A 23,653-nucleotide genomic window follows, 5' to 3' on the forward strand; every position below is an offset into this window, starting at 1 on the left:
AAAACTTAATTTATGTTTTTACTGTTATTTTAGAACTTATTCTTTTGTATACAATCAAATATGGAAACAGAACACAATTCTGCTGTACAGCTTGTAAGTTGTTGCCCAAAGACACCTGCATGAAAGTCAAACCTTGTATCCAGCTTTATCTAAGAAATTCAATGCATTTTTCTATCCATGACTGGGTTTCAAATAGTGGGAAATTCTACAATTATATTGGCCTGGTTTGCACAACACAGTAATCTAAACTATGTCTTACAGGATTGGGGGAATATGCAGGCTCCCAGAGAGGAGCCCACAGCTGCTATGCTGCGCTAAGTCAAGATCTGACAGCGTACCATCTGCACCTGGGCTCGTGGTTAAGCTCTTTCCTACCTAACTCGAGTTGTAGTCGAGAACAAACTTTGGCTACAGCTTGCAGTTAGTGAGAGTTTAACAACTAGCCTGAGTTCAGACAACATGCTATGCCAAACCTTGGCCTAGCTCAGCAGAGCACTGGAGTAAAAGATCCGAGAGGAGCTTCGCACTGGGAGCCTGCATGTTTCCCTGCAGTCTTGGTAAACCATAGTTTACTGTGACATGTGAATAAGTCTAATGATGAGGTACGGTTTGTAACCAACTGAAGTATCATTTCAAAGTTACCCAAGTGGCTATAATCACCAGATCTGTTGACCAAGTTAAATGACTACAAGTTATACAGATGTACAGTTATATTGCAATCAAAAAGAGAATGATAGATGCCAAAGTGATCACACAATCAATACTTCACAAGTGCAGCTGCTGTAAAAATCCCTTATTTGACACATATGCAAGAACATTTGGGATTTCAGACTCAGTGTGCGCTTTATGTCAAACAGCAGCAGCAATTTTGTAAAAAACACTATACTGCTAAAAGCAGTTACACCTGCTTGTGCCTTTAGAATACTAGCTACACAAAAATGCGACTCAGTGCTTCATGAGAGGTTCAACATGCGTACTAAAAAGGAGCTGCATACATGTAGCAAACAATGAGATCAATGACTCTGGGTAACAGATAGGAAAATGCATAAACACCTTCTTATACGACAGGATACAATCACAATAAGGTAGGAAATGTTATATTTGCATTTCTGACAAAAAAGTCAGAAACAAAAGGTGTGCAGATGACAGATCAGCATAATGAAGAGACTCTAAAGGCACATTTCAGATAGTACAATGATTCTTAATTAAGAGTTTCTTTAAAAGGAATGAGAAGTGCATTTTAGCAATGTTCTCTGAACACAACTAAATGCTTAGTCCAAATGTTTTTCATAGTACTCTCCTCAGTCGATATGGCTTCTCAGCACAACTCCCAATTCAAGCAAAAACAAAAGGGAGGGGTTGGATGGCTGGGTTAGTAAAGGCTGACTGTACTAGCAGCATTTATTCATCAGATCCTACTGATCTCTTCTGTGTCCTCTTGCGTGGCAACCGTCTTGGTGAAGCTTTGTCTGAAGGGAAAAAAAGAAAGTTACTCAATGTGATCAGTTAAGTGAAATCTGGGGGGGGGAGGGGGAAATTATTTTAGTTTACTTACTCAAAGAACTATAATTCAAGAGGCAGATTTGAAAAGCATCTTACATGCTTTCTTCGATTTTGTTCATGCAACTAATAGCCTATTATCTATTATGTTCCTAAAACAATGCAAGATAAAAACATTCAATCTCAGCTCTGTGATGGACAATGGGTGGCTTGAGCAAGGTGTTTTTGCTCAGTTTTAGTTTCCAAATGTAAAATAGCAATCGTGCACTAGCTTACAAAACTGTTCTAAGAATGAAGGAAACGTTATGTCCCATTTTTCCTTTGTGCTCAAAAGCAGCTAAATAAAAAATAATCTTCACATTCACAAGCCTGAGTTTTACTATAAATTGTATTAGTGGAAAGAATGCCAAGTATTAATCCAGTAAAATCCAAAAAAAGGTAGCCGTATCAGTCTTACAGCAAAAAAAAAAAAAAGACACTGGCACCTTAAACTAAGTATATGTTGGCAAAACCCACAACAAATATGTTGATCTTCAGTGATTTTTTAATTGTTTAGATTTCCAGAGCTGTTACAAGTAAATGGTTGATTAGTTGTGGGGGTTGAATTTCACACATCAATTTGAACTACTCGCTGGTCTCGAATGTCCCCTAAAGGTTGTCAATTCACAATGTTGCAGTGACAGAATTTCCCTGTGGGGTCTAACCCTATAACCTAGCACTCTTATGCCTTCTTTCAGCTCCCTAGCTCACAGTACTCGGCTATCCACTGATGTCTGACCCATTTGCACACCCCCTTCTGTATATATGCCCTGTGTTTTGCCCCAGCCCCACTTTCTCCTGGCTTTTTTCTTCAACTCCATGCATCTACCGTCCATTATTTTGTTATGGTTCTGGTTTTTCAGGCCTCTGCCCGTTTTGTACCATTTCCTCAAGCCAGCCTGTTGCTTGGCCACCCCTCCTTCTATCCCCTTCCCTCACCCCCACAGCAGGCAGCCCTTCCTCACCTTTAGTATAATGTTTTTTCAGATCCCCTTGTCCACCTAGCTCCTCCTTGTTTCAACTCCCAGCCTCCTCTATCCTTTTAAGTCCCATTCTCCACAGACTTTGGGTCAAGCTTCTCCTTCTCACTTGGCTACTTACTCTGCAACCTTTCTTCAGCATCTTTGTCTGAGCTCCCTGTCACCTAGCTTCCCTACTTCCTGGGACTTCTTCCCAGTATATAGCTTGTCCCCTGTGACTTTTTATTTTTTATTTCCCATTCATACTTGCAACTTCCCTGGCCCTCATAGAAGCTGGCCTGCTAACTCTTGAGCTTCTGGAGCAACTGAATACTGCAAACCACCACACCAGCCAGTATAAAAGGATTCACTGCCACAAGTACAGTACAAATATATTAGTTGCTATTTGCCCATTTATCAGTGAAAGCACCATGATCACAAAGTCCAAACAAGCAGTGATCTGACTGCATTTAAAAAGTCCTCTGATAGTTCAATCATTATTTTCTAGTCAAACTGTTTTACATCAAAAGTAAGTATCCTCTGCTATGGAACAGATGATGTGACAATTAACATTTTCTATCATGCATTTCAAAAATTGTTATGTCTGATATTCCAAAGAAGCTAGCCAAGAAATTGAGAAATTAGACATGTGAAGCAGATCACATCTCAGATCTTTTGCCTCATCAATAACAAGTGCAGATACCTCTAGGCCAACATCTCTTTGAAATTAAACTCCTGAGTGAATCAATGTATACATACAAGAAGAAAGGACAAGTCTTGCAGCAAGACAGGTATTTCTCTGGGAATACAGGTATTTCTGCCTTAAGGTTCTCATTTGTAGAACTCAAAAATAAGATTGGAGGATAAATAAGTTTACAGACCTAACATCGTGAAATGCAATTAATATTTGTAGCAAAAATGCCAAACGCATGGAACTGAAGGACAGCATCAAGGCACAACTATAACTCATATCTGTTTTTTTCCAGGAGAAGCACGACACCTCCAAGTTCTTGCTGTTTGCCCATTTCCTTTGTCTACACAATTGTTGGCTTAAAAACCAACAAAATCTGGACACATATTTCTGTAAGCCTACTCAGAAGCCCCTTTGAACTCAGTGGGATTTATGCCTGGGTATGTGTGTACAGAGTTGTAGTCAGAGTCAGGCTATTTAAATCTAATGATTGAGACTTAAGCAGCGTACCTATACACAGAGTTTCAGTGAAAGGGAACTTGTAAAGTACGCATCAGGCATCATGTAAGGAATTAATTAGTTAAACATGGTGCTTATTCTTTTGCCGCTTCCATCTACAATCTCAGGCAAAAACAATTATTGCAAGTATAATGAATTTGCTCCTTTCCATACATTTTAATACTGCCAAGTGGGCCTCAGACATTACCCTTCCACTGAGCACTTTGGCTCATAACTGGGCACAAACCTTTCTGCTTCCCTTTGCTCTTCTGAGCCTTTGCTGGTATAGCACAGTGGGGAGGAGAGCCTGGCTGGGAATCCAGAGTCTGAGTTCAAATCCCCGCTCGTGTCTCCTGGGTGTCAAGGGCCAGCTAAAGATCACCCCCACAGTGAGTGGCTCAGGGGTTACGTGCCCTGCCACCTGTGCAGCCGTGGACAAGCTGCATAGTCCCAAGGAGCCCAGTTGTCCCCCAGCTGGCAGTTGCGGACAAGGAAGGGGCTGGCTTGTGCAGCTGTGGCAAGCTGAGCAGGCCCTAGCCAGGTGGGGAGTACTAGCCTTAGATGGTAAACCCCCTCTGAATACCGCTTACCATGAAATCCCTATTCATAGGGTAGCCATAAGTCGGGATCGACTTGAAGGCAGTCCATGTCCATGTTGTCCTTCTGATTTCTTGGTGCTCCCCTGCTCCAATATTTATGACTCTGCCTTAGATCGGATTTCAAATCTTAGGTAAACCAATTAAACCTAACCAGTAATGGATGAATGGGAAGGTAGCAAGCACTTAGTATTTCTGCCTCTCTTCAAAACACAGCCATCTTGCACACAGTACAATGATCAGTCCATACAAATGGCATACTACAATAGATAGAATGGGCTTTGAAGGCTGAACATTTAATAAGGATTTTTAGGTGACTGAGCCATGTTTACAGGACAATTAAGTTTGTCTCTGAACATCAAATTTCCCAAGCTGTGTATCAGCTAATCTATCAAGTGGGATTAAATCTGGCCTTCTCTTACATCGTAGATATAATGGTGAAATCCTCAAAATTTTGCTGTTGTATTACCACCACATGCGGTTATTTGACATGTACCAACCACACAGGAATGGGTTCAGTGTAGAAGAACTAATTAGTGCAGTTATACATTTCAGAATCCTCATCCCAATAAAGTGTCTCACCTCTTCTACTTTGCACTGAAGCCACAGGAAAAGCAAAACAGAAGAGACAGTAAAGATGTTAGAAAAGTCCAGAAGCATTTAAAAGATCTAATGACATATTTAGATTTATGTTTTAAAATCAGAAACCATCAAAACTAAGGACCCTTTTCTAGAGTTCCACAGCTCCCTCAACTCCCAACCCAACAAAAATCCAGTACAGTACACAGACATCCCTTGTCAGAGAATTAGTTTTCTCTTCACCTAATGAAATATGTAGATTCAGCAAGTACACTTTTAATTAGTACAACACTCAAAACACTTCACTGTATCCAACACAACGTTGTATCATCCATCAGTGCAAGGATTTCTGCTTGTGCAATAGGCGTATCCCTGACTGTCTGCCCCAGATCTGTTCCTACGGGTTCCTCCAACCCTCTGGAACAAATCTGGGGAGAGCACAGGATGTGTGCGGGAGAAGGAGAGGGGGGGAAGTCCCATTGCACTAGTGGTAATCTTCACACCGACTGGTGAATAGTGGTAATCTTCTCTCCCACTATTGATTTCTTCAAATTCATATGTTGTCTCTATTTTAGGTGGAGACTCTGTGAAGTTTAAATCAATACATAGTAATAGAAGAACTATCTCTGGAAATAATTTCAAGTGAATCTGGCAGAGTGAAGAGAAACTACCATTAAATCAATCTAGTGACAAATGTTTAGAACGCAAATTTGGAAGAAGATTTTCACATTACAACTTCCCCTTTTCTAAACAGGTAGAGACAGGCATAGCCAACAGGGTGCCCTTTAGAAGTTGTGGACCACAACTCTCATTATCCCTGACCACTAGCCATGCTGACTGAGGCTGATGGGAGTTGGAGTCAAAACATTTGGAGGGTATAATGCTGGCTACCCCTGCTATGAGATATTCATTAATGGACTAACAATCCATGGTAGTCTTGATACTTACTGATTTGATTTAAAGTTTCTTGAGGAATCCAACTCATATCAACATCATTCTGATTTGATGTCCCCATCTCTACTTTCTGAACTGGTCTTTTTCTCTGGAGACATTAGAAACAAGGTTTAATAAGGGAAAGGGGCAATGTTTTCATCATCATCAAGGAACTAACTACCACGAACACCAGAATACTAAATTAGAAACTAATTCCAAGGTAAATAAAACTGATATTATATCCATCCAATGTTCCAAAACATTAACCAAGTATGAACATAGGGCTGTCCTAGCTGAAAATGCAGTTTTATAACAGCTAATTCCTTTAAAATAAATCTTGTCATCTTTTTTTAAAGTGTTACAAATGCTTATAGTAAGAAAAAGTAATTTTTAACTGGTTGCTGCTTTCAAGTTCCTGAATTCAGTTGAAGCCAATCACCTTGTAATATGCTTTTACAATCAAAACAGCATTTAACTTTACACACAAACTTGCTGAATTACCCAAAGCTTTAGCAGTACAGTAGGGCCCCACTCATACAGCGGGTTATGTTCTGGACCCCCGCCAAAAAGCAAAACTCATTGAATAGAATGGTGCGCAATGCCCAAAAACCGCCGTAAAAGAGGAACAAGTGCCGTATGAGTGGGGCTTTAATCTAACTCCATCTAATTGAGACCGCCGCATTAGCGAAGCGCCGTAAAGCGGGGCCCTACTGTAGTTCCAAAACATGGTGGCACAGTGATCAGTAGTTCCTTATATTAGACAATATATCTTAGATTATTTAAAGATAAAAAACCTAACTTGTGATAAATTTCAACACAACACTGACAATTTCAACTTAATTGGTTGCATCAGTATTGTCAAGAATGCCTGATTTCTAAAATGGCTTTGAGGCAAAAGAATTGTGGGGGAAGACATCTTGTCTGAGATGGGGCCTCTGAGAGGCATGGGTTTGCAGTTTTCACAGCTGAAGCTTGTTAATTATGCTGCAAGCAAGAACACTTGCTTATCAGTGGAGACTGGTACATCAAGGCCGCCTGGCCTGGGAATGTTCGGAAGTACGTGAACATTGGGCGCGAAAACTCCAGAAATATTTCATCAGTGGAAAGCCCCAACTGGCTAATTAATTCCTGGCTGCTGCTGGGCATTTCCCCATAAGAATAGGATTCAGACTGTAGCTCTATGTTCCCCACTGTTCCCTATGGTTGCTGGTGCTACCTAGGTGGGGTTCCATCTTCCATCAGCTATCCAGGCTATACATCTCTGGGGAGGTGTGGAGCCATTAAGTTATTTTGCTGTTTACCTCTTTGTAAGTATAGATTAGGCTAGACAGTTTTGTTATTTTGTTTTGTGACTGTAACTCTGTATTTTACTTAGCCTTCAAGGGTGTGGGTTTTAAGGAACCATTGTGCTGCTGTAATTATGCACTTATATTTTATTTAATAAAGCTTCTTATTTACCAGGGTGTGTTCATTGCAGGGGAGATTTGGCTCTGAATCCAGTACCTTGGCCAATTAACCACGGACTACTGTATTTTTGGGTATTTTGCTTAAGGCTCCAAGACAAGGAGTGCACCTTTGGCTCTTGTCTGTTGGAATCCTTGGCAGGTCTATTTCTGGCATTCTGGGTTTCCCCTTGGCCCATAGTGGGTGACCAGATTAAGGGGTGGTGGCAGTCTACTTATCTTGCATGGTTGTGGTTTGTTTACTCAGCCCTGGTAAGGGAGGCACGGGTTGTGCCTTGCCAGGATCAACTGCTCTGGGTTTGGAAATTGAGTCCTGGGACTGAACCGGGAGTGGTTCATGACAAGTATTATGGTGATCCATCATCTTTTCGAGCAGTGTCTGAAGTTATATTCCTGTACTCAGGAGGTAAGCACAGTAGTAGGTTAAGCTAAGCCAAATATGAAAGTCTGAGTCATTTTGAATCAGGTACAGGCCTGACATGCGACTCTTGATGTCCTGCAAGAGTATCACTTGTATCTGAACTTTTCAGTGCAATTAAAAATGCATTTTAGCCTTTTTCACTTTTCACCATTAAGGCTAAGATTTGTTTATGTAGTTTTCTATTACAGTGACTCAACATCTGATTCCATTTTACAACAATGAATTTGTAAGAAAGTGTGCAGATGTGATCCATTGGAGTTACCTGCTAGTTGCAAAGAGAATAATCTTTTTATTAGAGAATGTTTTGATTATAAATCAATGTACAGGCAGTGAAGCAGCATATATATCATTCCTGTACAAGTCTGGTGCATGCAGAAAAAAAGAAAAAGTTTTGACAAGCAATGGCAGGAAGCAACATATAGTAAGGCATACAAGTCCTTTTAGGGAAGGTGGCAAGTCAAGATTAAAGTCTAATAAATGAATACTACTGTATGGAAAATATAAACAGGAAGTGGCCTACTGTCTCCAGTGCAAGTATAAATTACACTTGTATTGCAGTTGTATTGTAATTCTCTTTATGTAAAACTGCTTTGGGTTAAGGCAGGTGTGAGTAACCTTTGACCCTCCAGATGTTGCTGAAATACAACTCCCATCAGCCTTAAAAAGCCTGGCCAATAGCCAGGGATGATGGGAGTTGTAGTTCAGCAACATGAGGGGGGAGGCAGAGGTTCCCCACTCCTGGGTTAAGGCTTGTCTCAAGAAAAGCAGCATGCTAATGTATGACATGACCTTTCCCCCAAGTGTATACAGGTTTCAGGTTTCACAGTCACCAACCCATCCACATACTGGACAGAGCTAGTTTAATACAGAAGTCCTCAGACCACCCTCTGGGACCAGAGTAACATGGAGTGCATCTATAATCAGAAAACAGGCTGTGCAGAAACCATTACTTACCTTCCTGGATTCCAACAGCTGGTGCAGACCAACGACGACAAGCAGGCCAAGTCCACCAAGGAACATATACATAAAGATCCTTATTTAGAAAGAGGAAAAGGTTGTCTAGTAATCTTTTGTTTCTTTAATTAGAAACAAACTAAGAAAATAATCCCCGAAGATCTTTACTAGATTAAATAAACAGTTGGTGTCCCAAAAACAAGCATATAACCATCGCCCAATATTAACATATTTTGTAGCATACTCTGTTAAAGATTGATCCCCCATATAGAAAGAGCCAGATTATCCCAATAGGGGACACTAGTTTCATCTGAATAACTTTGGTGAGATAGCCAAGTGCTCATCTAGATTTAGGTAAGTGAAGAGAGTACAGATTTTACTTAAAGCTCTGCACCATGTAATGGTTCTCCAATGCTAAGAAGCAATGCCCCACTCCTGCAAGTTTTGGTGATAAAAAACACTAAGAACAGTCTAAACTATTGCTAAATCTTAAGTCTTGCTGGTAAAGGTCTGACTAATGAAGCTGTATGGGAAAAACAAAAAATACACCTACCTTTTCATAGCACTGCAAAGCAGCTATGAGATATTACTCTAAAATCAACAAAATTGATCATACTGTATAGACCTGCCCAGGTACTGAGATCTGCAGGGGATGCCCTGGGGGCCATTCTATCACCATGTGAAGTTTGTGGGGTGGTGGTGCTGGGGGGGGGCTTTTCTCACAAACTGTGCCTTGTCCTCTGAAGTGCGTCTGGCCTCATCACTATAGACATTTCAACGTGAGACCACGACACAGCTTTCTGCACAGTTCTTTGGGGGGTGGTAGATGATACATTATATAGTTGTACTGAACTCTAGCTAACCTGCCCTGAAGAACGGGCAGTAAGTGCCTATACAAAAAAAATTAGAAAATTTAAATTAATCTTACGTTTCACCATCTAATCCATCTTCCCTTTCAATAATTGTAACAGTTTGGTTGAAAACAGCATCTTGAAAGAAGTTCCCCTAAAATGAAACATACACTAACATTAAAGGCTGCCAAAGATATCAGATTAATGCCAGCAGGTGGCACTAATGTTAATACAGGCCTGCCTCTCAGCACTCTCCATTCTAGCCTATGATTTCCACTTATCTTGCAGATCACATCTAACAGCATGTTATAGGTCTAGATGTCTTGTAGGTCTCAGGTTGTCAATACCCATTTTGAAAGCTTTACTAGGAGAGAACATGATGTGAACACCAAATAAAAGAAGCAAACGAGTTTAATGAATACTGATTAAGAAAGAACTTTTGCCCTAGACCACTAAAGTGACATTTGGAGATTTATGAAGCTGGGTATGTGTTTGGAGAGAGAGGCAATATCATGAAGAAAAAGTCAACAAAAAAGCCCAATTCTGATTCAAGCAAAAAACGTGTCAGAACATATAAATACTGCAGTGTGGTAGCTATCACTGGGGGAAAGCCTTACAAAAGCAAAGACAGGATTTTAAAATACACTTTTTACAACCAAAATGCACCTTGCCCACAGGGTCACACCCATTCAGATCAGGCTTTAAGACATAAACCCCGGCCTTTAACGTCTCATTCCAAAACCACCTATCACAAACCTTAGAATAGCATCCTAGAATATTATCAATGATTTAGCTGTATCAGAACTTGTAGATACCCTAGGCTTAGGAAGATAAAGACAGCAACTGGATGAACATCGCTTGATGCTCCTAGATAAGACCTTAATTAATGGCTAGTTTAACACTTAAAAAACCCCTCTTAAAACTTGCCAAACCAGACTGTCACTCACATTTTGGTCTTTGTAATTCAGATTGATAACCAGTCCAAAGGGACGACCACCCATAGGCTCTGCAGGAATGAAGGAGTATTCAAATGTGGCCTGTCTTTGTGGTGGAACAACCGTGTTCAGAGGTAAAGCAGTGAAATTCTGTATGAAAAACTGGTAATCTTGAGGATACCGGAATGAAGCATCTAGAGACTCCACAATGAAGTCTTCTGCACCCTTGTTAGTAAAGCCTACTAAAAACTTTACAATGTTGTTTGCTGGGAAATCTGAGGGAAAAATTAGGGAAAAAGTTAAGATGATTTTTTTTGCAAAACTTAAAGTTGCATAGTGTTGTTCTTATAAAATCTGTTCAAATACAAAAAACTAAATTGACAGAAGTGTGCTGGTCTGATGTAAAATACAGCCATGCTTTTACCTTCTCCTTTCACAAACAAGATGGTTGTATCAGCACTAGGTGATGCTTTAGGTTGTCCCGATAGATCTTCTTCCTCTTTCTCTTCTGTCTAATACAAGAGAATGTTTTTGAAAAGCCTATGACAAACAGCAAAGCAATGAATGACCAAACATAAGGTCACTACTGCAAAATCCCACACCGAAACATTTCCATGCAAGAACATTCATTCTCCAACATAGGATTTATTTATTTTTCTTTATTAAAAACAGCACAATCCTTGTGTGCCTATTTGGAAATCCCATTAAGAAAGCAAAAGCCCCACGTGCTACCTCTGTTTAACAGGGCTCCTTTTGGAAGTATGGTTGTTTGCTGGGTGGATTCATGTGTCCCCCTCCTTTGAGAAACCTAAAGAAGCCTAACACTTAGATGAATGCAGCAGGTTTCTCCATCTTTGACCCTGACAACTAACTCCACTGTGTTCACCTGACCCGGTCGCTCACTCTCTCTCTTCTCTCTGTGGCAGACAAAAAATAAATAAAATCAAACTTGCACTCAGTTCACATAACAATGCTATAGTGGTTGCCAAGGTGAAGGCTCAAGTTCCTTCACTCTATCAGACTCAAAATCTTTAGCTTTAAGTCTGGGAGGGAGAAAGCAAACATCCACAATTAGATAGTAGCTGTTTTTCCTGGCTCCTCCTCACAGTTTCTAGGATGTGGGAGGGCAATAGCAGTTCCCCGTGTACTTCAGGTATGGGGAGGGAAGAGGATGGGGAAGAAGCTAAGGGGAATAAATCAGGGGTGAGCAACTTACCACTTCAATTTATAAAAGCTATCAGAAAGCTGATGTTCACACTATCATGTAGCAAAAGGCCACAACATAACCTTGCAGGACAGTTACTTGAACTGCAAGGTTTGACCTTGCAGAATGGGTGCTGTGTTTGTACACCAAACCACAACAAAGAAAAACCAACTGTATAAAATGCAGGAGTGGCTAAATGTGCAAGAGGTAGAAGGCTTAGACACACTAAATGACCAAGCTGTCAAATACACTCAAATGATGACCTAGGTAGAGGTATTGTACATAATCAAACTCGCCTTCTGCTGTGGATGTTCACCAAGACTACTGGCAATTCAGATAGCAGAAAGACTCGCAGTAACGCAGACTGTGGCCACCATACAATTATGTGAAATGTGTCCTTTGACAGGAACCCATCCTTTGAGCTTTTGATACACTAGAGAGCACCATACTGGAGGAGGCAGACCTATGGTGGTGGGCTTAATAGTGAAGCAGTAACGTATCTTACAAAGAGCATCATAAGCCTTATAACGAGTTTTTCAAAGTGTGACTCTTCCCTCAACGGGACTAGGCAGTCATTTCAACTAATCAAAAGATATTCCCTCCCCCCAATATAGCGCTCTGTTTCTGTTTCTATAACATATATTTTCTAGACTGGTGGTGCAGCTGCTTGGGTGTTTCAGCTTGCACAGGAGTTCAAATATTCTGATTTGTGGAAATTCGCTATGACAACTGAGTACACTTGATAATACATATCTGCTGTAAAGATGGTGGTAATGGACAACATCAGTTTGTGGAATTAAAAAATCATTGTAGATGTACCAGTTCTGTGGGTTCATCTTCTTCAACTTCGGCTTCATCATCTTCATCTTCAACTACTGTATCTTCTATTGCTTCCTCATCCTCTGTGGCATCCTGAGCAGCCACCAGCAAGCTAGAACCTAGAGACAAGGTGAATGAAAAATTATTTTCAATGTTGGCAAAGTCCTTATCATCTTGAAATTTGCTTGCAAAAGCTTTAATAACAGTTAGATAGATATGCTAGTTTAGATAAGTTGTGAGATACATTCATGCATCTAGTGGGAAACATCATAGAATCATAGAATAGTAGAGTTGGAAGGGGCCTATAAGGCCATCAAGTCCCCCTGCACAATGCAGGAATCCAAATCAAAGCATTCCTGACAGATGACTGTCCAGCTGCCTCTTGAATGCCTCCAGTGTCGGAGAGCCCACTACCTCTATAGGTAATTGATTCCATTGTCGTATGGCTCTAACAGGAAGTTTTTCCTGATGTCCAGTTGAAATCTGGCTTCCTGCAACTTGAGTCCCATTATTCTGTTTCCTGCACTCTGGGACGATTGAGAAGAGATCCTGGCCCTCCTCTATGTGACAACCTTTCATGAACGTGAAGAGTGCTATCATATCATAGTTCATGCTGATTTTTTTATAAAGCAGTTATCAAGATTATTTTTATATAGCACCTAATATTGCAATGCACCATGCAAAGTAAAAACGCGAAAGCCTATGCTATTGGCTTAAATCCTACCAACCCCCTCCCCCCAAAGGGATAGTAATTAAAATAAAGATTCCCTTACAAAGACCTTTTAGAAATATGTTGACTACACAAAAGCCACCTCAAGGCTAACGACCCTAGATACAATGTGCAAGTCTGCCCATGTTAGTCTTGATGCAAAGCAGCAAGCACTCACAAGTCCACTGCTCCACGAGCTAGAGGGAGCCCCAGCTGACGAAGCGTCAAGGCCCCAGCTCACAAAGCATCAAGGCGAGTTAAGCAGCAGAGCGAAAAGAGGGTAAGTAGCTCCCATTTATTCCATTATTTAATTGAAGTAAAACAGCTCAGAGCAATAAGTAATAAGGGCAGCCCAAGGTCACCCTGAGCTAGGAGCCAAATCCTGAAAGAACCTATATCTTAGGAGACAGATCCTAGGAGAAGGAAGCCCATAGAAAGCTAGTTTTCAACACCACCCTAGCAGGAAAGCTTCAGGGGACACTGTAAACAAGGCTAAATTCCAGTCGGAGAGAAGGGGGAAAAGGAAACTCCACCGACACATACAGGGAGAGAGTCAGCTCAGTCCTTGCTAAAAAGGGCAGCTTCAGCCTTCCTGAAACACAACCACAAGCTCTGTTTCCCTAGGTTAAAGAAAGGTCAGGCTGTTCTAGGTGGGAAAACAACAAACACAAAAGACCTGCCTGGAAGGCGCAGCCCCTTGATTAGATTAAAAGCAGCCAAAAGCTTAAACAGCCCCGCCCCTCGCTCAGGAAGGAAGGAAGCCTGAGAGAATACTAAAGTGTTAAGCCCCAGCTGATAGCCATCAGCCTCAAGTAACACATCATTGGCTGGCAGCAGTAGCTGGGAGGAACCAGCCACACATATAAAGTCAGAGCACCCTAGCGAGGGAGCCTGCTCCACGAGCTAGAGGGAGCCCCAGCTGACGAAGCGTCAAGGCGAGTTAAGCAGCAGAGCGAGTTCGGCAGCAGGGCGAGGAGGCCAGGGCCCCCCACTCTGCCCGTCTGTTCCCTGACCTCAACTAAACCGCAGTCTCCAACCCATTGACGTAATAAACCTTAAACAAAACTATGCAGGTAAGAAGCCAGCAGGGGTGTGGGGGCTTTCCAGTGTTTTGCACTGCCTGCAGCATGTACGACTATCTGCCTGTTGGACAGAAGTCGTGGGTGTGCTCTCAGTGCAATGAGCTCCTGGCTCTCCGGGAACGACTTCATTTCCTTGAGGCCAAGGTGGCGGACCTGGAAAAGCTGAGAGAGGCAGAGAGGTGTGTGGAGGAGGCCTTCAGGGACGTTATAGCTGTGTCCCACTCCAACGATGATAGCTCTCCTGCTATCATGGAGAACGATGGTCTCGGAGAAGGAGAGCATCCAGCTGAGGAAGAGGGAAACAATCCCTTAGAAGGGACCCATTCCTTGGGGGATGAGCAGCTATCCTCTCGTGCCGAGGATATATCTCCAGGGGGTGGAGGGATCCTTGTAGTGGGTGATTCGATCATTAGGAACATAGACAGTGGGGTGTGTGATGGGCGTGTAGACCGCAAGGTGTTTTGCCTGCCTGGTGCGAAGGTTGCGGATATTGCCCGTCGTTTAGATAATTTGGTAGACAGTGCTGGGAAGGAGTCAGTGGTCGTGGTGCACGTTGGCACCAACGACATGGGGAAATGCAGCCGTGAGGTCCTGGAAGCAAAATTTAGGTTGCTAGGTAGGATGCTGAAAGCCAGGACCTCCAAGGTGGCTTTCTCTGAAATGCTACCGGTTCCATGCGCAGGACCAGCCAGACAGGCCCAGCTTCGCAGTCTCAATGCGTGGATGAGACGATGGTGTCGGGTGGAAGGGTTCGGATTTGTTAGGCACGGGGGAACATTTTGGGACAAGCCGGGCCTGTACAAAAGGGACGGGCTCCACTTGAACCAGAATGGAACCAGACTGCTGGCACTTAAAATTAAAAAGGTAGCAGAGCAGCTTTTAAACTGACTGAGGGGGGAAACCCGACAGGAGCTGAGAAAGGTCCGGTTCGGAATAAACCTCCCCCCTGGGATAAAAACCAAAGAAATGATGAAATTTTAAAAGGGGTAGGCCTAGAAGTAGGCATTGTGAGAGCAGGGGCACAGGATATAAATTCAGAAGAGCAAAATTACCACAGGCCTAACCACAAGTGCCAAAGACACTTGAAGAGAGACACTGCTTACAAGTGCCTGTACGCTAATGCTAGGAGCCTCCGAACCAAGATGGGAGAACTGGAGTGCTTGGTCTTAGAGAAGAGCATTGATATAGTGAGCATAATGGAGACCTGGTGGAATGGAGAAAACCAGTGGGATACGGTTATCCCTGGATATAAAATATATCGGAAGGACAGGGAAGGACGTATTGGTGGCGGAGTCGCTCTATACGTGAAAGAAGGCATTGAATCCAGCAAGCTCGAAACCCCAAAAGAGGCAGACTCCTCCACAGAATCGTTGTGGGTGGTGATACCGTGCCCCAGGAGGGACTTAATACTGGGAACGATCTATCGTCCCCCTGATCAAAATGCTCAGGGAGACCTTGAGATAAGATATGAAATTGAGGAAGCATCCAAACTAGGAAATGTGGTAGTAATGGGTGACTTCAACTACCCGGACATAGACTGGCCGCATATGTGTTCCAGTCATGACAAAGAAGCAAAGTTTCTAGATATTCTAAATGACTATTCCCTAGATCAGTTGGTCATGGAACCGACCAGAGGGACGGCAACCCTGGACTTAATCCTCAGTGGGGACCGGGACCTGGTGCGAGATGTAAGTGTTGTTGAACCGATTGGGAGCAGTGACCACAGTGCTATTAAATTAAACATACATGTAACTGGCCAATTGCCAAGAAAATCCAACATGGTCACATTTGACTTCAAAAGAGGAAACTTCACAAAAATGAGGGGATTGGTAAAAAGAAAGCTGAAAAACAAAGTCCAGAGGGTCACATCACTCGAAAATGCTTGGAAGTTGTTTAAAAACACTCTATTAGAAGCTCAACTGGAGTGCATACTGCAGATCAGAAAAGGTACCGCCAGGGCCAAGAAAATGCCAGCATGGTTAACGAGCAAAGTCAAGGAAGCTCTTAGAGGCAAAAAGTCTTCCGTCAGAAAATGGAAGTCTTGTCCGAATGAAGAAAATAAAAAAGAACATGAACTCTGGCAAAAGAAATGCAAGACGACAATAAGGGATGCTAAAAAAGAATTTGAGGAGCACATTGCTAAAAACATAAAAACCAACAACAACAAATTCTATAAATACATTCAAAGCAGGAGACCATCTAGGGAGACGATTGGACCCTTGGATGATAAGGGAGTCAAAGGTGTACTAAAGAACGATAAGGAGATTGCAGAGAAGCTAAATGAATTCTTTGCATCTGTCTTCACAGTGGAAGATATAGGGCAGATCCCTGAACCTGAACTAACATTTGCAGGAAGGGATTCTGAGGAACTAAGACAAATAGTGGTAACGAGAGAGGAAGTTCTAAGCTTAATGGACAATATAAAAACTGACAAATCACCGGGCCCGGATGGCATCCACCCGAGAGTTCTCAAAGAACTCAAAGGTGAAATTGCTGATCTGCTAACTAAAATATGTAACTTGTCCCTCGGGTCCTCCTCCGTGCCTGAGGACTGGAAAGTGGCAAACGTAACACCAATCTTCAAAAAGGGATCCAGAGGGGATCCCGGAAATTACAGGCCAGTTAGCTTAACTTCTGTCCCTGGAAAACTGGTAGAAAGTATGATTAAAGCTAGATTAACCAAGCACACAGAAGAACAAGCCTTGCTGAAGCAGAGCCAGCATGGCTTCTGCAAGGGAAAGTCCTGTCTCAGTAACCTATTAGAATTCTTTGAGAGTGTCAACAAGCATATAGATAGAGGTGATCCAGTGGACATAGTGTACTTAGACTTTCAAAAAGCGTTTGACAAGGTACCTCACCAAAGGCTTCTGAGGAAGCTTAGCAGTCATGGAATAAGAGGAGAGGTCCTCTTGTGGATAAGGAATTGGTTAAGAAGCAGAAAGCAGAGAGTAGGAATAAACGGACAGTTCTCCCAATGGAGGGCTGTAGAAAGTGGAGTCCCTCAAGGATCGGTATTGGGACCTGTACTTTTCAACTTGTTCATTAATGACCTAGAATTAGGAGTGAGCAGTGAAGTGGCCAAGTTTGCTGACGACACTAAATTGTTCAGGGTTGTTAAAACAAAAAGGGATTGCAAAGAGCTCCAAAAAGACCTCTCCAAACTGAGTGATTGGGCAGAAAAATGGCAAATGCAATTCAATATAAACAAGTGTAAAATTATGCATATTGGAGCAAAAAATCTTAATTTCACATATACGCTCATGGGGTCTGAACTGGCGGTGACCGACCAGGAGAGAGACCTCGGGGTTGTAGTGGACAGCACGATGAAAATGTCGACCCAGTGTGCGGCAGCCGTGAAAAAGGCAAATTCCATGCTAGCGATAATTAGGAAAGGTATTGAAAATAAAACAGCCGATATCATAATGCCGTTGTATAAATCTATGGCGGGGCCGCATTTGGAATACTGTGTACAGTTCTGGTCGCCTCATCTCAAAAAGGATATTCTAGAGTTGGAAAAGGTTCAGAAGAGGGCAACCAGAATGATCAAGGGGATGGAGCGACTCCCTTACGAGGAAAGGTTGCAGCATTTGGGGCTTTTTAGTTTAGAGAAAAGGCGGGTCAGAGGAGACATGATAGAAGTGTATAAAATTATGCATGGCATTGAGAAAGTGGATAGAGAAAAGTTCTTCTCCCTCTCTCATAATACTAGAACTCGTGGACATTCAAAGAACCTGAATGTTGGAAGATTCAGGACAGACAAAAGGAAGTACTTCTTTACTCAGCGCATAGTTAAACTATGGAATTTGCTCCCACAAGATGCAGTAATGGCCACCAGCTTGGATGGCTTTAAAAGAAGATTAGACAAATTCATGGAGGACAGGGCTATCAATGGCTACTAGCCATGATGGCTGTGCTCTGCCACCCTAGTCAGAGGCAGCATGCTTCTGAAAACCAGTTGCCGGAAGCCTCAGGAGGGGAGAGTGTTCTTGCACTCGGGTCCTGCTTGCGGGCTTCCCCCAGGCACCTGGTTGGCCACTGTGAGAACAGGATGCTGGACTAGATGGGCCACTGGCCTGATCCAGCAGGCTCTTCTTATGTTCTTATGTTCTTAAGTCCACTTGGCAGGAACAGGTTAAATCACTGACAAGATGCAGAAAGTTTTCTGTCCCACGTCACTAGCAGCACACCACAGTGGGGTATTTGCTGGCAAAAGCTAGAACAGCTGAAATGGCAGCTAAAATGCATCCACATTTCAGATTTGTTGTTGTTGTTGTTGTTATGTGCCTTCAAGTTGATTAAGACTTATGGCGACCCTATGAATCAGTGACCTCCAGGAGTATCTGTCATGAACCATCCTGTTCAGAGCTTGTAAGTTCAGGTCTGTGGCTTCTTTTATGGAATCAATCCATCTCTTGTTTGGTCTTCCTGTTTTTTTATTCCCTTCTGCTTTTCCCAGCATTACTGTCTTTTCTAGTAAATCATGTCTTCTCATTATGTGTCCAAAGTATGATAACCTCAGTTTCATCATTTTAGCTTCTAGTGACAGTTCTGGTTTAATTTGTTCTAATTCTTTTTCGCAGTCCATGGTATGCGCAAAGCCCCCTCGCTGGATCGTCACCTTGTAGTGGTGAGTGGGCTTGTGTGTTCCAGTGAACCCTGAGAGCGATGCCATCAGGAGTCATGTGCTCCCAGCAGGGTCACCCATGGCGGTAAGGTCAAGGGAGAGGAACCAAACAAAGAACAATCCAAGAATGTCCTCAATGGCAGAACAGGTGGAGGATAACAATGTGTACAGTAGGGCCCCGCTTACACGGCGGGTTCTGTTCTGGACCCCCACCGTAAAGCGGAAATCACCGTAAAGCGGAACCCATAGACTATAATGGAGCCGTCGCGCAAAAATGAAGCGAAAACATAGCAAAACAGCAAAAATCGAGTTTAAAATAAAAAAACAAAAGCCGCCGCATTAGCGGAATGCCGGTAAGTGAAGCGCTGGTAAACAGGGCCCTACTGTATGTTACAACAGCTGTGAAGGTGGATGAAGGCTTCAGCAGATAAAAGACTTCCAACTGTCGTGGTACTCATGCCATTGGCTCAAAGTCTTTTTCTGTCAAGACTGCGTGTTGATCGTTGTGCGCCGATTTCCCTACATAAAACAAATTCACGCACAGGCGTCTTCCAACCAAATTATCTTGGAAGACAATCTTACTCGGCCACGAGTGATCACCAACACACATGCACAAAGCTCTCCTCCAAAACCACATTTCAAATGAGTTGATTTGATTATATCAGATTTAATATAAAAGAACTCTGTGGAGTTATGCTTTTTCATGTCAGCACACCCACACCAAGGTACACAATCACAGCACAGAGTACTGTGGATAGAGCTATAACTGGGCATGGCAATGCATGAAAGAGCTGCAGTGAAAGATTTTAGGATACTTTCTCCAAATAAAAGGCAAAAGCAATCCTTTTTTTTTCCTTTGGTGGTGAGGAAGAATCCAAACCAGGTTTCCATTCCCCATAGATTACTAAAGTATAGTCCATCAAGCAATCACAGAGGTTTCAGTACAACTCAGTTCAACTGACCTCAACAGAGCTTAAGATCAACATACAGGTTTAATTAGCTGTCTAGTCTGCAGAGAAGAGTTAGAATAAACGTCTTAAATCACAATAATTGATTTCTGGGTACTTTTGTGTCAAAAATTATTCAACGATTTTCTTAAAGAGGAAAATTCACAACACTAAAAGCAAACAAAGATTCTCAACTATAGCAGCCTGCTCAAATTTTCCCAAGCAGCAGCAGGCTTTCTAGATCTCTCTTATATATTTTAGAAAGAATGATGATGTGGCATTATAGCAGAGGGAGGGAGTGTATTCAACATGTGGTATAGTAGCCAGAAACCACCAGGAATTGAGAAGTGTTATTTTTTAGTTGTCTTCGAATCCCCACATAGCCATGACGCTCACTGGGTGACCCTGGGCCAGTCGCTGCCCCTCAGCCTCAGAGGAAGGCAATGGTAAAACCACCTCTGAATACCGCTTACCATGAAAACCCTATTTGTAGGGTCACCGTAAGTCGGAATCGACTTGAAGACAATCCATCCAAAGAGGTTTTGCTGAACAATAAGTATTATATTACAAACAAGAACTAACATGCAACCTGAGTTTATCTAAATATTTTGGGTGGGTTAACAAATGAGGAAATGCACCAGCATTGTCTGTGGAATCAGCTCTACAATTCTCAATCAGAAAACAATGTTGGGGAAAAGCTGCTAAAAGACACCAAGCACATAGTCCAGCATGTACTGCTGTTGCACATGAGTCCTTAGGTTGTATCCAACGCTGCACAAATGGAGGTCTGCTGACACATGATTTCTCTTTCCACTCCCACCCTGTGTGCCCCCAAAATCTACTCTTGAGGATCCCCCAACCCTCTAGAGCAATTTTGAGGGTGCATGGGGGTGTGGGGAGAGGATAGGGAGGTTCAGTTGCAGAGGTCTGCAGCACGACCAGAACAGCAACATTGGATACCACTCACTGAAATAAAAGTATACATATAATTCATGCAGAAATCCCATCCAAGAAATGAATAAAGGCTACATAGCCATATCATTTGCACTCAGTTTGATCAGATATTTGGTTTTGTTCAACAGAATTGAAACATTGCCCCAATGTTTAGTTTAGAGCCAAGGTAACTGCCATGTAAAATCTGCAGAAGGACTACCAAAACACTGATTAGATCACAAGATAAATATGCCAAGACACGGCTTGGGACTACAATACCTGATGGAATGCCTCTCCCAACATGAACCCACCCGTACACTACGCTCAACATCAAAGGCCCTCCTCCGGGTGCCTACTCCCTCGGAGGATGGCCACAAAGGAGAGGGCTTTCTCAGTGGTGGGCCCCAAATTATGGAACGATCTCCCTGACGAAGTACACCTGGCACCAACAGTGTTATCTTTTTGGCGCCAGGTCAAGACTTTCCTCTTCTCCCAGGCATTTTAGCATGTGTTCTTAATTTTTTTAAGTGTTTTTAAATTTGTATATTTGTTTTTAATTGTTGTAAACCGCCCAGAGAGCTTCGGCTATGGGGTGGTATACAAATGTAATAAATAATAGTAATAAGACACACATGTATCTAATGGTATGACAACATACAAGAACAAACAAATACAAAATCACTACATATCAAATTAATATGGGAAGAGTGCTAGCTGTAATCAGAACCTGATAACAAATCTATGCCAGCAAACCAAAGTGGTATCTATATCGTTACTATCAAAATAATCTCTTCAAAGGGGGTGAATGGGCAATAAAGAGGAAAATACAATTCAAAGTGTAAAGTGATACATATTGGGGCAAAAAAATAATCACAATTTTGCATGGATACTGAGATCTTGGGTTCGTGGTGGATAGCTCAATATGCTGGATAGCTGAGTAGCAGAAGCTCAATTCCATGTGAGGGATCGTTAGGAAAATAAATTAAAATAAAACTGGCAGCACTGTAATGTGGCCTTAAACAAGTCTGATGTAGCTACACTTGGCCTACTGTGAACTATTCTGGTCACCCCATCTCAGAAAGGATATTGTAGAGAGACAACCAAAATGATCAGTAGACTGGAGCATTTTTCCTGCAAAGAAAGGTACAATGTTTGGGGCTTTTTAGTTTAGAAAAAAAGCTGACTAAGGGAGGGTACAGTAGATGTTTATAGAATTATGCTTTACAGGGACTTAGGGTAAGCTCCCCCCCCCCGCCGGCTAATACTAGAACTTGGGCTCAGCTAATGAAACTGGTAGAAGATTCAGGAGGGGCAAAATGAAATACTTCATATTTAATCATTCCCACATGATGTGGTGATGGCTGCTGCTGGATTGTTTGAAAGGGATATCAGACAAATTCATAAAGGCTATCAAAGGCTATAGCTAGGTTCAGAAGCAGGATGCCACCAAATATTGGGGTCTTCATGTAAGTTTTCCAGGGGCATCTGGCCATCACTATGGAAAACAAGAAGCTGGGTCTGATTTGGTCTGATCCACAGATGTTTTTATATCATATCATGTAATATCACAGAAAATGTATGATACAAACATTTACAGCAGAGTTGCTGGTATCTAATGTTGTGTCCCATACATTCTCTCCACAAGAGAACGGGGGCAATCAAAGCTGCCCCTCCCACCAGTTTTTATATGCAACTTCGTGCTGTTAAGTTGGGCAGTAAGGCATGCGCTGGAGTATCTACAGAGTGGTGTTCCATGGAGAATGTAGGGACACACTTCCTTTATGGTATCTGCACATAATGCTAACAAACTTTTTTCACGTTTGAGCTTTAGAATTCCTGTAATATTGCACAAGTACTTGTAAGAATTCAAATATACAAAATTTCTGGATTTATGTTTTAAGTGAAAATAGCTCCAGTCCTCTGCTACAACTAGACCGCACCATTTATTTATTTATTTATTTGTTGTTTGTTTGCTTGTTTGTTGTATACCACCCCATAGCAGAAGCTCTCTGGGCGGTTTACAACAATTAAAGGGAGGTTTGAAGAGGCAAACGTTTGGGAAATACATAATATTTAAAAACTATTTTTAATAATGTATTTTATATTGTTGTGACTTCCCCTGGGATCTACTGGGGAAGGGTGAGCAATAAATTTAACAAATAATGGCAATGCTCACCTACACCACCAGCACCACCTGTGTCATTGCACCCATTGTAATGAACGTTGGACAGTATGTGCAACACTTGCTTAGAGAGCTCTATGAGGTACACCTGCCCCTTAACAATAAGAGCTCTACATAAGATTCCATACTTCTATTCTGCACTAATTTATCCTGAGTCAACTGCCTTCCCCCATTCCATACCCACTCACCAGCATAAACTGAAACCACAAACGCAGCTTGAAAGATTGACAGTAAAACTATGCTTACACTAGCCGGATGGTGTAAAAAGGTGCTCCATGAATAGCTATAAGTTAAATGAACTCATCTGCTAGTCTGAAACGTGAGATCAGATCTACTACGAATAATGCTAGTCCAAACTAATACTGGCAAGTTTTAGGAATAAGGGACAAAAAAATCCTTTCTTGTCCTTGTTCTGTACTGTTGCGGATATATCCAAGAGATTGTAAGCAATCTGTATGACAAAGCAATTCAAATACTGTTACTGTGTTTACCCAGCACATACATGAAGGTCTTAACACTGACAGTTGGCAACCACAGGCATATGCTCTACTACTACTAACTCAACAGAACTGGGGAAATTAGTCCTATTCATGTAGTTCAACAAACTTCTTCTACTAGATCAGATTGTCACATTCACACCTACCATGGATCATATCTGGGGCATCAGCTACATACACAGCAGTATCTAGATTTTAAGATACAACAGTTACATTACTGTTGCTATAGAAGCCAAC

The 23,653-nt window shown here is 42.1% G+C and overlaps 1 protein-coding gene across 1 annotated transcript in view; it reads right to left on the bottom strand.

Moving 5' to 3' along the window:
• SSR1 (signal sequence receptor subunit 1) overlaps positions 1-23,653 on the bottom strand; it is a 24,829-nt gene continuing 1,176 nt past the window's right edge. Inside the window, exons 2-8 of the mRNA XM_061591539.1 lie at positions 12,443-12,561; positions 10,844-10,931; positions 10,432-10,694; positions 9,562-9,638; positions 8,634-8,712; positions 5,811-5,904; positions 1-1,469 (exon numbers count right to left, since the gene is read on the bottom strand). Of these exons, the coding sequence (XP_061447523.1) occupies positions 1,402-1,469; positions 5,811-5,904; positions 8,634-8,712; positions 9,562-9,638; positions 10,432-10,694; positions 10,844-10,931; positions 12,443-12,561 (788 nt within the window). The 3' untranslated portion in view covers positions 1-1,401. The remainder of the gene's footprint in view (positions 1,470-5,810; positions 5,905-8,633; positions 8,713-9,561; positions 9,639-10,431; positions 10,695-10,843; positions 10,932-12,442; positions 12,562-23,653) is intronic.

This window comes from Rhineura floridana, chromosome 1 (assembly GCF_030035675.1).
Source record: "Rhineura floridana isolate rRhiFlo1 chromosome 1, rRhiFlo1.hap2, whole genome shotgun sequence".
Classification (NCBI taxonomy): domain Eukaryota; kingdom Metazoa; phylum Chordata; class Lepidosauria; order Squamata; family Rhineuridae; genus Rhineura; species Rhineura floridana.